Genomic DNA, 13,957 nt, shown 5'->3' on the forward strand with positions numbered 1-13,957 from the left:
AACTACACGTGGTTTTGTTGCGCAGTTTGTTGTTGTTTCGCGGTACCTTCCCGCCATATTTGAATCCCGAATAATATACCGAAAAAGAGTACGATTTTTGGAAATATTTTATCAGATATTCTACCAGCAATGGTTGAAAACCCAAACGTGAAAGATGAACGAAATGGATCTGCCATTACAGAAGACGAGGCCGCGTTGTATGACCGACAAATTCGGCTCTGGGGTCTGGACGCTCAGAAAAGGTAGGCATTGCATTTGTATACAGCTGTTTTGTGGCGACATGCCAATCTTTACGAACTGCAGATTACTAACTGTACGAAAGGAAGCCGTAAAAGCTGGATTTTTCGGGCAAAACGTGATGTTTTACGAAAAAGATATACGATTGTAGTTTTAATTTGTAACTTCATGGATCGATCTAAACAGGAGAACAGCTGCTTTGAACACAGGCGGCCCAGACGTTGTATACGATTAATACGTGACATTATGCTGTTGGCGATTACGTTACAATTTTAGCCGTTTATAAGACAATGTATGAGAATGCTTCGAAAATTACTCTAAATGCTACGTGTAGTAAATAATTTGAATGAAATGGCTTACCTTATGTTTGCATTGCGTTGTTTTAATGTCTCTGGGTTCCTGGAGGTGGTTTAGAGCCATTTAGGCGAGTTTTACTTTCTGGCGGTTTGCTTCCCCTAAAGAGAAACGAAAGGCGGGCGAGCCACTGGCCCGACGACCCGCACTCAAAGCTCTGTAAATTCCACAAAAATGGTCTAATCTTGTCAGAATTGTCTCATGGTAGCGGTCGATAACTCTTCTTCCCATTCGGTTTCTCCCAAGGTTTCAAAGTTTATCTTAACCGCCCGAGAATCGCTGGTTTTTCAGCTCTTGCTTTCCATTTCGGCTCCATTTTGATCCGTAACCAATTATCTTGGGCACAGGATTTGAATTTCTTGCTTAGCATTTTATGCAAGCTGCACCGTGCCGCGGTGTATAACTGAAATTAGCACCTAAAAGCACTGTTAACTGCAAAAATACAAGGAGCAAACAATGTTCAGCTGAATTTAGCGCCTAAAAGCACTGTCAACTGCAGCGAGAGATGGCAACGAGTAACTGACCAATGCCCCATGCCTCTCGACGGTTGGAGGTGACTTTGTCACGATGGCGAGGTCGCTAAGCTAGAAATTCAAATCCTGTGCCCAAGATAATCGGTTACGGATCAAAATGGAGCCGAAATGGAAAGCAAGAGCTGAAAAACCAGCGATTCTCGGGCGGTTAAGATAAACTTTGAAACCTTGGGAGAAACCGAATGGGAAGAAGAGTTATCGACGGCTACCATGAAACAATTCTGACGAGATTAGACCATTTTTGTGGAATTTACAGAGCTTTGAGTGCAGGTTGTCGGGCCAGTGGCTCGCCCGCCTTTCGTTTCTCTTTAGGGGAAGGCAAACCGCCAGAAAGTAAAACTCGCCTAAATGGCTCTAAACCACCTCCAGGAACCCAGAGACATTAAAACAACGCAATGCAAACATAAGGTAAGCCATTTCATTCAAATTATTTTCTACACGTAGCATTTAGAGTAATTTTCGAAGCATTCTCATACATTGTCTTATAAACGGCTAAAATTGTAACGTAATCGCCAACAGCATAATGTCACGTATTAATTGTATACAACGTCTGGGCTGCCTGTGCTTTGAATTACCTGCTTTTAAGTCACGTGGCTGCGTTGTCACACAAATATCAGAGAAGATAAGACAACTGTGTAACGTCATTTGATCAAAAATGACAATGCATTTGAGAGCTAAGGAAATTGTTTATAAGTACAACTTGAGAATGTGGCTATTTAATTAAGAAATAGATACTATTTTTGTCTACACTGCTCTGTTAAATATCGGGTGATTCCAGAAAATATCCATACCCTTTGATGGGCAGCATGAACATGTTAACCCCTCCCCCCTCCCTTTGGAATTCCTATTGGACTGCCTAATACTTCTAACGAATGGGGAACTTGCATTCCCCCCCCCCCCCCCCCCCACTCCAAGAAAATTCTGCTCACTACTTTTGGTTGCGCAAACAAGCAACTCAAGTTTGTTAATGTTATAGTACACCGTAGCTTTCCCCATAATATTCTTACGTGCAGGATGTCAGCTTCTGGGATATATCATTATTTCAAAGAAGAATAACTAGTTTAAAACTGAATGATCGAAACGCTTGCGTATAAACACCTGCCTGATTGATCCTTATCCTGCTTTCGCGGTTGGTTTCTGCTTGATGTACAAACCAGAAAAGTTATCAGATCAGCGATTTCAAGCGAAGCTTTTGCCGTCTCCCCCCCACTGGAAATTCAGAGCTGAAACTCCCCCATGCTTTTAGATTTCAAAACTACATTACCCCCCTCCCACTCCCCCTCCATGCCTTCAGAATTCCAGTCTAAGACCCTCCCCTCTCTTCCTCAGAATTCTAAGATGCCTCCTGTGGTATGGGTATGGATATTTTCTTGAATGACCCATTGTGCTCTGATCTAAGAATTATTGTATAAACAAGTATGCAGCCACAACACAATATAATATTGAAGTTGTAACCCTGTTTTCATGTACACTTGGTCATCTTTGTTGGTTTTCTCCTCATTAGGCTCAGAGCTTCATGTGTTTTGCTGGTTGGTATCAAAGGTCTCGGTGCTGAAATCTGTAAAAATCTTGTCCTGTCAGGTGTGAAATCTGTGACGATAGTTGATCCTAGTCCAGTAAATAAACAAGATTTTGTTTCACAGTTTCTTGTACAACGACAAGACCTAGGAAAAAATGTGAGTCAAATCATGGGACATATGTAACTAACAAAAACATAATGCTATTATTGTAAATATAGTATATGTTTTTGTTAGTTATTATTGCAGTTGTATAACCTGCACAATTATATTATAAGTTGAACCAACTTGACACTTTCATTGCAAATTATGATTATAACATTAATGTTGGCAGTCAATCAGGCCAAAATTTACAAAGGTCAAACTATTGCTTACTTGAAAAATGTCTTATTTGAGGGGTTTCATTCAGGAACTGGGCAAATTGGCCAGATGTGAGGATGATTTTGCTTGCTGGTTTGACCATCTAGAGAAAGTTTTTTTTAATAAAGAAGTTCAGTTCAAAAAGTTTAGCACACTTGTGAAACCATGTACCCTCCTGCTGTAAACATTAATGAAACCTCTGCTTATTCATGCTATGTAATCAATGATTGCTATTGTTAGGTAATACTTAATGTTATCCACGAGCTGTTCTGGGACATTTGATTCATTTTTCTAAATCTAAACTCAAACCTTGTATGAAAATCTTATAAAGACGTCTGGCAGCTTTGGGTGTGCAATTTCTGGTATAACATGATAGTTTGTATTAGTAATTATGTAGTGTGCAATTGTGTTACATGATTCTTATCTAGCGTGCAGAGTCATCTCTCCAGCGAGCTCAACAGCTTAACCCTATGGTGCAAGTTACAGCTGATTCTGAGGATATTTCCAATAAAAGTGACAGTTTCTTCAAAGATTTTGACTTGGTGGTAGCAACAAATTGTTCAGCAGATCAGCTGGTAGGTTCCAAAAGCCTGTTTTTATACATATTGTATCTTTAAAAGTCTAGTAACCCAGAACTGTGTCAGCTTATCTCGTTTTCTTTAGTATGAAGGGAGTATGTAGATCTAGGGGATATCACTAATTCCAAATTTTGCTTGCCCTGGGCAAGTCTTGGGTTACTTTTGTTTTGATTTGGTTTACATGTACTTTTGTTTCGATATGTAAATAATTTTACATAGGTTTTTAATAGATTATTTAAGAGGGCCACAAGTTTATTAGTTGTGTAACTGTTAAGTGTTACCCTCGATAAATAAAGATTGATTGATTGATTGATTAATTAAGTTGACAGAGAACTTGCCTGGGCCCTTACCCATTGGCAAGTGAGAATGAAAAGTTACTTGCCTGGCAAGAAAATCTGCTCGTCCTGGACAACTAAACAACACTTTTTTCAACCCCTTTAAACCCCTTTCATGCATGTGTAAGCAAGTTTGAAATAGCAAGGTTCTACTGTATATGATTTTCCCATTTTACTTGCCATATCACTTTAATTATTTTCTAGATTCACATTAACGACATTTGCCATGCTAATGGTGTTAAGTTCTTCGCTGCTGATGTGTTTGGCTTTTATGGATATATGTTTGCAGACCTTGGAGAGCACAAATATGTTGAGTATGTCATAGCATCACATTGCATCACATCACATAACATTATGGATCATGTGTGCTAAAGGCACCTGCAGTTGGATGTCGATCAATACCCTCGATTGACATCTTGATCAACACTTATCTCTATGGGTACTTAATGGACATCTCACTCAATACTTGGCTGACACTCAGTGGACACTTGATCAACGTCTCGATCAGCATTTAATTGACAGTCAGTCAAAATGTCTCTCAAGTGTTGACTGACTAATATGTATCGATTGACACTCAGTGGCATAGCTGCAAAATTAGTTGACTTTTGACTAAGATGTCGATGAAGTGCCAAGCGAGTGTTAGCCAGACATGTCAATCAAGTATGGGTTGAGTGTCAATTGAAGTTATCGATCGAGGGTATCGATTAACGCTCAACCACAGATGCCTTTAGTACACATGATTCCATATTACTTTACTTTACTTTGCTTTGTATAGCATATTTAAGTTGTTATCTATTTTATTGAAATTAGCTCAAAGTAAAGAAAATATAAGAAGAAAGTAAAGAAAATGAGCCCATAACTTCTAGAGTGGAAATTGTTCATTGCTTTCAACTAACTGGGGTTATGTAGATTGGACAGACTTGCAGGTCTGAAGACCTGTAAAATTACAGACTTTCAGAACTACAAAATTAATGTTGAGACCTACAGACATCTAGACTGGCATGCGCAAATATATAAACCTGCAGATGTAACAAAGGAGTCAGTCAGAGTAGAGCTCTGCCAATTAAACAAAAGAGATGCGTCAAATATCCCTCCAAAACAAACAAAATATGTCCGAAAAACATATTTTATGTGCTTTCCTTTGTATTGTGGACACCAAGAGATTCGGTCTGTATCCAGGAGACTCACCGATAATCAAGGAGAGATGGCATAGATGATGCTTGCCCAGTTAGATTTCAAAGGAAGACTTAAATACATGATGTTTTCAAAAGTCCAAAATGATCATTGTTGTCTAGTGGAACAGCTGACATTATAGTTTGGCATAGTTAGGCTTAAGAGAGATGTTAGGAGTAACAACTGAATTTTTTAGAGAGAAACCAAAGATTATCAAGGCATCACAAAAGAAATCCTCAAGATCAGATGGTCAGCCAGATGTAAAACGTAGAAAAGTTGATGTCAATGAAACTACCATAGTTCAAAAGGTAACACTTTGTTTCTTTTAGTAAGCAAATACACTGTCTTATGTGAAAATGATAGAAATTGCAATGTGTAAGCACAAAGAATTTGGCAAATACAAGAGCAGATAAATGTGTGATGAATAAACAAGTGTGTGACCATGTGAATAGATGCTGGATCATGTGTACTTAAGGCATCTGCAGTCAAGTGTCGATCGATACCATTGAGCGACTGTCGATTGAAATCTTGGTCGACACTATTGACACCTGGACTGATACTCTGTCAACACTCAATCAACATCTCGGTTGACAGTAGGTCAGGAGTCCACTAATTATGGCAGACGCCAGTAAGTGTCAATCCATACATACAAGTGGGTCAACACTTGGCCAACTATCGACTGACTGTTGATTGAGTGTTGACCAAATGTTGATCAAGATGTCGATCAAGGGTCCATCTGGTGTCAATGTGATTGAGATGTCAATTGAGTGTTTATCAAGATGTCGATTGAGTGTCGATAGAGGGTCGATCAAGGGTACTGATTGACACTCAACTACAGATGCCTTTAGTACACATGATCCTAGAGGCCTTTATTTAAGTGTCAGTCTAAACAAAGTTAAGTTCCATTTCTTTAATAGTTGTTTTTGAGAGAATATATCTATTTTCAAAATGCTTTCTACAATAAACACACAACAACACAATGTTAGGGTGATCTAGACTGTACAACAATTTTTGCATGCATCAAGCTTATCATGACAACCCAACGACATGATTTGCGAAACTTACAACTTGCTTTCAAAGTTACAGGTTCTATTTACATGTGTCCACAGTTGTAGTAAGCTTGTTACATGCTCCATATTTATACTGGCTTACCAGCCCTTTACATGTTTAGTTTGCAGAGTTCTATAGATTGAAAGCTGCACTGACTTGCAAACTGGATAACAGACCTGCAAAGATTATAAAAAGATTACCCTCTGTATATTTTATGTTGAAAGGTATGCATTTGTTTGGAAACTTCTGATTAAAACGATTAAACTTGTTTGATAGAGTTAAGATGTTGTAGATGTTGTGGGAGTTTTAAGAGTGTACAGTACATACTTGTATTTGGATAAAAACAGTGCAGAACTTTCTACATTTAGATTCCGAGTGAAATACTCACACTGATGCGATGTAACAGTTATGGTCATTGTGCACAGCGGGAGAAAGATCTTCAAAGTCTATTGACAAAAAATGCCGCATTTCATTTAATATCTACGCTGTTCACTTTGCAGTTATATTAAAATTTCAAAGTCAGTATGGCAGATTACCGCAAACTACCATGACTACCAAGGAAAAAGAGCAATTGTTAACATTACGTGATGAAGTAATGCAAGAACTTAATCTTGACGTAACTCTTCTTCCCGATGAGTTTGCTGGGTAAGTGTTGTTCAGTATAATTTTAAACAGCCATTTCCTTTTTCAAACACATTTATAAGCTCTCATGTCAGGGTTATCGATTAGGGCTGTAATCTCCAACACCTGTTAGGGCTGAATACTACAATTATCAGTTGAGTGAGGCGTGTTGCAGGGTCTTCTCCTAGCTCCAAGGGTTTTTCTCTGGGGGTGGGGGAGCCTCCCATTGAGAAAGGACTCATTAGAAATTTTGAAAAGAAATTTTGTGGGCATGGCTTGAAACTTTTTTCATCCCTTAGAGGTACAATTCTAAAACAACACAATCCTCAAAGTTATCTCTTGTCATATTTGTTTTGTCTCAATACCGTAAAAGATACCACAAATGCTCCCGCTGTGGACCAGGCTGAACACCCTAAGAGGTAACAAAATGGCTTTTCCAACCCCTAAAAAGGATGACGAGCACCCGGGTCCATTTTATATGAGACTCCCTAAAAAAAAAAGGAAATTCGCTCAGCTGTGTGCCTGATCAGTGACTCTTGTACATAGCAGAAGGTAATAGTAGGTGTCATAGAACCTTGACACATTAATAAAGACACTTTTTCAATTATTACTTGTTACCTTTATTTATCATTCAAGACATAAGCCTGACATTTGACATAAACTACAGATCTTGCTTATTGGAGTTTACAAAAAGCAGTATGCAAGTGATGTGATGAAGGTGACAAATTACTTGTACTGATTGTTTCAATTTGACAGCCACTGTACGGCAGAAGTGAGTCCTGTATGTGCTATTGTTGGAGGCATTGTGGGACAGGAGGTTGTCAAGGTAACTGAAATATGTTTTAGAAGTAAGACCTTATAATTAGTTCTCTGGACTCAAGAAACTATTGGGGTCTTTTTTATGTCATTTGGGAAAACTCTACTCTCACAGTACCTCCCTCCACACAGGGATAGGAGTGGATGCTGCAGGAATGTTGTAAGGAAATGAAATGTTGGGAATACAGTAAATACCCACATATATGAACAAGTGGATTAAGAACATGAGGTTGAAACCTGACTAATAAATCACCAGTCCATATATAAAGAACTGATTCAGCCTGCTAACTAAAACATGTTCTTATATAAAAAGAAAGAGGAAATAAGAATATGAAAGCACTGTCATTATAGTACTATGGTGTGCTGGACGATACAAACTCTGAGAGCCTAAGAAATGTTAAAACTACACAACAACTTGATGTTGAACTGTTAACTACATATTAACCAAGAGTGAGGTCTTAGCAGGAAAATCTCAGATCAAGACCTTGCCTCTTGATCAGCCTGAAATACTGTAGCTTTAGATTATTTCTTGTTAAGACTTACGATTACATTTTTTTAAACTTTTCTTTTGTTAACTCTAACATTCCATGTGGGGCATACCATAGTTCTTTCAGAGCCTCCCTCCACCCCTGCGGTCTTGCGCTTCTGCTGTAACTTGATATTAGTTGTTTTTTTAGAGTTATTTTAGATTGAAATGCTCCTATTAAATTTTCTAGATCAAAGATGAAGCCCTATAATTTATATTTATGTGTCTGTGCCCATGGGAAAGAGGGGGGGCTAGGAAGGTGCAAAAGAATTCATAGCATGAAATTTTTTATTTGGTACTTTAGGAGGAAGTAAATGTCCCTACCATTTGTTCATTTTGTTGTTGTTGTTTTCCTTTCTCATAGGCTGTTTCTGGGAAAGATGCTCCACTGAACAACTTTTTCTTCTATGATGGCCTAGAGGGTCATGGAACAGTTGAATGCTTCAACTGATTTCACATCTGTTTTGCGTGCACATGTGTTACCTTGTTAAACAGATGAATGGTGTTGGATTCATGTACCTCTCTGAAATGGACTTTTGGAGCCAGCGTTGGTTGTGGTCACTTTAAGACAGATCACTGACTGTTGCGTTACAAGTGACTTTCCATTTGTATAAAATGTTAAAAGTTCAGTTAAGGTGGCTCCCTATAGTTTTATTACCACATACGCGCTGAGGATGAAAGCTCAAGTAATGTGTTCGCATGCAAAGGAAACTGTCTGTTTTTCAATATTTTATGACGTCAACATGAGTACAAAAAGCAAAACTGACAGTGAATTTTTTTTGCGTTTCTTTCAGTGAAATTCCTTAAAAATTTGGCAGACTAGTAGTAATATTTTACTTAAATAGTTGGAGATTGTTTTTCAGGGAAATCTATAAGACCAGCTTTTTTTGCAGTGGTAAACGGCAAATTTGCAAAAAAAAAAAAACTGCCTGTACAAACCCTACTTTTTTCGTGTTTGAGATTCGTATCCCGCAGGATGCAATGTGCTGTGAAAATTTTGGAGGATTTCACGGTAGGAAATTCAAGAAAATCACAAATAAAGTCATAAAAAACGTAAAAATCACTTTTGTTTGGGTATTTATAATTCAAGACTAAAACCTAAAATTTTAACAGAGATGATAGTAAAACATTATTTAATCATTGCTTATTACAAATTTGAGAGACCTGGGTGCAAAAACTAATGCAAAAACAGCATTCAAGACACAAGACTTGCACACACAACACCATATTAAATGATAACCCTATGGAGCCACCTTAATGAGAGACTGAAATACAACCTTGAAGAGGAGAACCCTAAAGCAAGATCCAAAACACTGTTTTCTGAGGACCTTACTTTTGTTTCCAATTTTGCTGTAGAGTAATAAATATGTAATTTCTCTTAATCACATTATCAGAGTATTAATGTTACATCAATCTCTTTGTCCCCCAATCCTAGCCATCCTCTCTCTTATTTATTTACTTTTTTTACAATTTTTCACCTTTTTGAGTCAGTATACGTACTATACTTCCTTGGTTTTTATCTTTTTTTGTAAACTTTTAATAATTCATTTCTGAAGTTAGTCACTGACATGCAAGACAATAGAAGAATTAGACGGCTGGCAGTCTGTTTTTCTCTCAAAATTCACCAGGGGTTATGAGGTGGTACTCACCTTTTTTTCTCGTCTACTAACCTACTCAGCTGTACCGCCCTTCTTCCCTACTTGCCCATGTCCATACCACCCTTTTGCATTCACGTTGTCTGAACACTTGTCTGAGTGACCCTTAGAGAAAAAACCAGCTGCCACCAGTCTCTCTTAGTACATCTTGTTCAGTGTCAGCCACTTGATAATTTGTTACATGAGATATATATCACTTTACTTTAACTGTTTGACCCTCTTCAACCTTACTCTAACCCACTCTACTTGGCTTTACTCCACTCCACACAATACTACACCACGCAACTCCACTCTACTCTACACCACTCTACTCTACTCAGCTGCCAGGAGGGTACTCCCAGGAAAAAAATGGGCGTGTGCAGCCTTGTTCCCAAACCCCTTTAACTTATTTAAGACCAAAACGGATCTGTGTTTTCCCTACCCTATTTATGACCTGACCAAAAATTTGATGTCTTAGTTAAGACCTGACCTGTTAATCAGCACCCCATTTCAGAACTACCTTACAATTAGGTCCTTAGTTCAGACCATAGTAACTATGGTTAAAGGCTTCGTAAAAGGCTTTTGTTGATAGTTTCTTCTAAAAAACATTTATACCCACCCCGTTTCAAGACTAGAGCGCTAAAACTATACCCTAACTGAGATCAAAATGCCCAAAATTGATGTCCTATTTCTGACCAAAACAGCTAAAGAACCATACCCTTTGGGGCCACACATACCTGTATAGCTCTTATAAGGTAGTCCCCCATGATACTCTGCTCTACTCTACACTGCTCAAGACTACTCCACCCTCCTGGTCTACTCTTCTCTCCACTTCTTTTCCTTCACAAAAAATTGACCAGCGTAACAGCACCTTACATTATTGTAAGTATTTTGGGGAAAGAGGCTTGTTTGTCTTGAGTCCAGACTGCCAAACAGGTCTTATTCCAAAGATTCTTGTGGAGTATCTTAACAAAGGGTCGTACAGGGGTATTCTCGTGATGTGTGATTAGCTGATTTTATTTTCCGTGAAAGGTGAATTTAGGAAATTATTCTTCATGACTCGTGACCTGAAGGTTTTGCGTGACCCATGAAGAACCTCAATTATTAACCGATATTCGTGATTTTACCACTCTATTCTATGTGATTTTCAGATGCAAGTCCTCTGAATGGTTAGAGTCATCTATCGAGAGTGACTTAGGTATGTGATTTGCAATATGGAGCCTTCACCATTTGCGATTTTACTTTCTTCAAGCACTGCTTCTAGTGTAAGAACAGGTCATTAAAAAGAGTATCTTTCTTGCTTATTTTCATGATTCAGGAAAACAAAGTTTTTATATCCGTGATTCTCTATTCTTTCTGTTCATGAACCATGCCAGAGACCTCCCCTGTATGACCCTCTTAACAGGTGGCCCTGGGAGGATATCATGCGATTTAAATCTCGTTTCCAGTAGATTCCAGGGAACGCACACAACATTGTGAGAGAGTGAGCTTAGGTCCAAGAGAAAAACAAAGATAGCGGAAGACATGTATGTACAAGAGGGATAATGCTTTAGTAAATGTGCTATATTCCTCGGGGGCTATTACACAAGAAAAAGTTAACATCTCCTTGAGAAATAACAGGACTGACCTTTAGCAAGAAAGACTTGCATTGTACTGGATACATCAAGTGAGAATTAACTTGGCTGAACGTACTGAAACAAAACTACAGACCAAGACTGGATCAGATGAAGAGCAGAACAGGAGAGATGAGAAATGCACCAGATAAAGACACAATAGATGAATGGTACAACAGGACAACAACTGAATATTTGGCACCATAGAGCAGGTATGGTTATTAATAATTATTGTGAAATAATTAGCACTGAATATCAATAATTGTACACAAGGCAAGCTCTTGCTGACACTCTCCACTGTCGAGGCATGCACGTGTATAAAGCATATACTGTACATGTGATATATCAAAACTATTTGACACCAAAATGTGGACACCTCAGGACAAGAGCTGAGTGTCCGTATTACAGTGGTAGAGATGGTGTCGGTATTATGGAGGTGTCTGTAAGGAGAGGTTTGACTGTACTTTGGGTTATTGACCAAGCATGGGGTCAACATATATGGGTTATTGACCAAGTGCATGATCAAGATGGCTGGATATTGGCCAAGTTCTTTTTTTGTGAGTTTATGGACCGAGACGAAGTTGACGTCCATAAACTCACAAAAAAAGAACGAGGCCAATATCCAGCCATCTTCACCAAACAAGCTTGGTCAGTAAAGGATTTATTTTGTGGCTTTCAGGGAAATTTTTCTTGCGCGACAAGCGGGTAACCCACAGCGGGCAAGATAGCTCCATCTTGCCCGCTTAGGTAGCCAATCACAGCGTAGGATTTGACTCATCTTGCCGGCTCACGGAGCTAGCCATATAATAAGGCTGGTTATTGGCTAATTTCTTCTTTGCATGTTTATGGATGGAGACAGAGTTAAGGTCCATAAACACATGAAAAAAAGAACAAGGCCAATATCCAGCCATCTTGACTGAACATGCTTGGTCAATAAAATATTTATTATATGGAAAAAGAACACAGTCTATTTTCTTGGGGAACACAGCAGGTATTCCCAATCAGGTAAGTTAATGCCACGTTGCCTACTCAGGTAGCCAATCACAGTGCAGGATTCAGTTCATCTTGCTCATTCATGAAGATAGCCATAAAGTAAATAATATGTATCATGTGAAGTTGTGCTATCACAGGTTGCATTCCAAAGACCTTGACAATGAACAGTGTTAATTTAATCCCATACTGCTGATCCCAGAGATTTTCATTATTCTTTTATCTATATATTTGGTAGACCAGTTTTGATATTAAAATTCTAATTCATCTCTGAGGTATGGGGCACTTAAATTCAGCAGGTGCAAAAACATCTTTGCAGTTAGAACTTCTGTATGGAGAGCTAACCACACTAAACTGTACTGCATCCTAAGATGAAGATGATGAAAAGAAGCTGCAGAAAAATTTAAACAGCCGCCTGGTTAGCTCAGTTGGTAAAGTGCCCAACTGCCGTGCAGGAGGTTGAGGGTTTGAGTCCCAGACTGGACCAACACTCAGCATCTTCAAATAACCGAGCAGAATTTGCTAGCTTTGTAATTGCATCTGTTGCTTGACATTTGTAATTACAGCTTACATGTTTTGCTTGCTAGCTTTGTCAGAACCTCCACTATGCTTTGAGTGCCATTCATGCTTACAGTGAGCTTTTGTTCCCTCACCTCCGTCCCTTTCACTGGTGGCAATAACTATATGGGGTGGGAAATATCTCTACGGAATCATTCTTTCAGTGTTATGGTGCCTGGTGGTTGCTGCTCTTAGGGTTGCCATGGATACCTGCATGCTCTGCTCAAGGCTCGTATCTCACCCAGCTCCACCCTCCCTTAGGCACCTTTTGCCAGCTCATCAAGTGGTGAGGAGTTTAACAGCAGATTTAACATGTTAAGCCTTTAAGGTCTATACACACTTATTCCTTTGAGTTAATTAATATTTTCTTATTTTGCTTATAAATACCTCATTTGTTTTCCTACATCAGGAGAAAAGAGCTCAAGTGATAATCTTCTTTCTGACCAGATACCAAGAAACACAGAATTGCATTCAGATAAGTATTTGTCCAACTTTATCCTGCAGCCTTTAGAATAGTTATTGTGAAGTTATCAAACCCGGAATGGACATGGTCTGGTCCTGTGACTATTTATTAACAGACTAAGAAATGTTTATTCCTTTATTTCTGAGAGAGACTGTTTCAATAATTAAACATTTCTCAAAATGAATTAATAAATTAGGCGACAATTGGTTTATCCATCAATCCAAATCAGTTCTTTGAAGATGTTCAATGAGGGACACAAAAATATGGACTCTACCAGAGTTTCTTGATCTAGGACTACATAAAATTGATTCAACTGGAAATGTTTTAGCATAGTTATTGTATAAGTATTGTATTTTGTTATATTTATGTTGTCGAAGATATTAGCTAATTTTAGCTACTTAAAATTCGAGAGGAAATAAAGTATATGTATGTATGTTTTTGGGAGTTCCCTTCCTGAGTTTCTTGATCTGTGAAGCAATGACTAGTCCTACATCCAACATGTAAAGGCGCAAGAGAAGAAACTTGTTAAGGAACAATTGGACCGTCTACATGGGCTGAATGGATCTTGAGCTTTGTACAGGAGATGGGTGTAAGAACTG

General features: G+C 38.5%; 1 protein-coding gene across 1 annotated transcript; it reads left to right on the forward strand.

Moving 5' to 3' along the window:
- Window positions 1-17: 17 nt before the first annotated feature.
- Window positions 18-9,487, forward strand: LOC110063492 (SUMO-activating enzyme subunit 1-like). Its single transcript, XM_089288080.1, has 9 exons — window positions 18-242; window positions 2,629-2,800; window positions 3,430-3,576; window positions 4,119-4,228; window positions 5,284-5,395; window positions 6,259-6,361; window positions 6,638-6,782; window positions 7,515-7,584; window positions 8,465-9,487. The coding sequence occupies exons 1-9, from the start codon at window positions 130-132 to the stop codon at window positions 8,549-8,551; spliced, it is 1,059 nt and encodes a 352-aa protein (XP_089144206.1). The 5' UTR covers window positions 18-129; the 3' UTR covers window positions 8,552-9,487.
- The last annotated feature ends 4,470 nt before the right edge of the window (window positions 9,488-13,957 follow it).

Source organism: Orbicella faveolata, unplaced genomic scaffold (genome assembly GCF_042242905.1).
Source record: "Orbicella faveolata isolate gen_17 unplaced genomic scaffold, um_ofav_v1 contig_15, whole genome shotgun sequence".
Lineage (NCBI taxonomy): Eukaryota > Metazoa > Cnidaria > Anthozoa > Scleractinia > Merulinidae > Orbicella > Orbicella faveolata.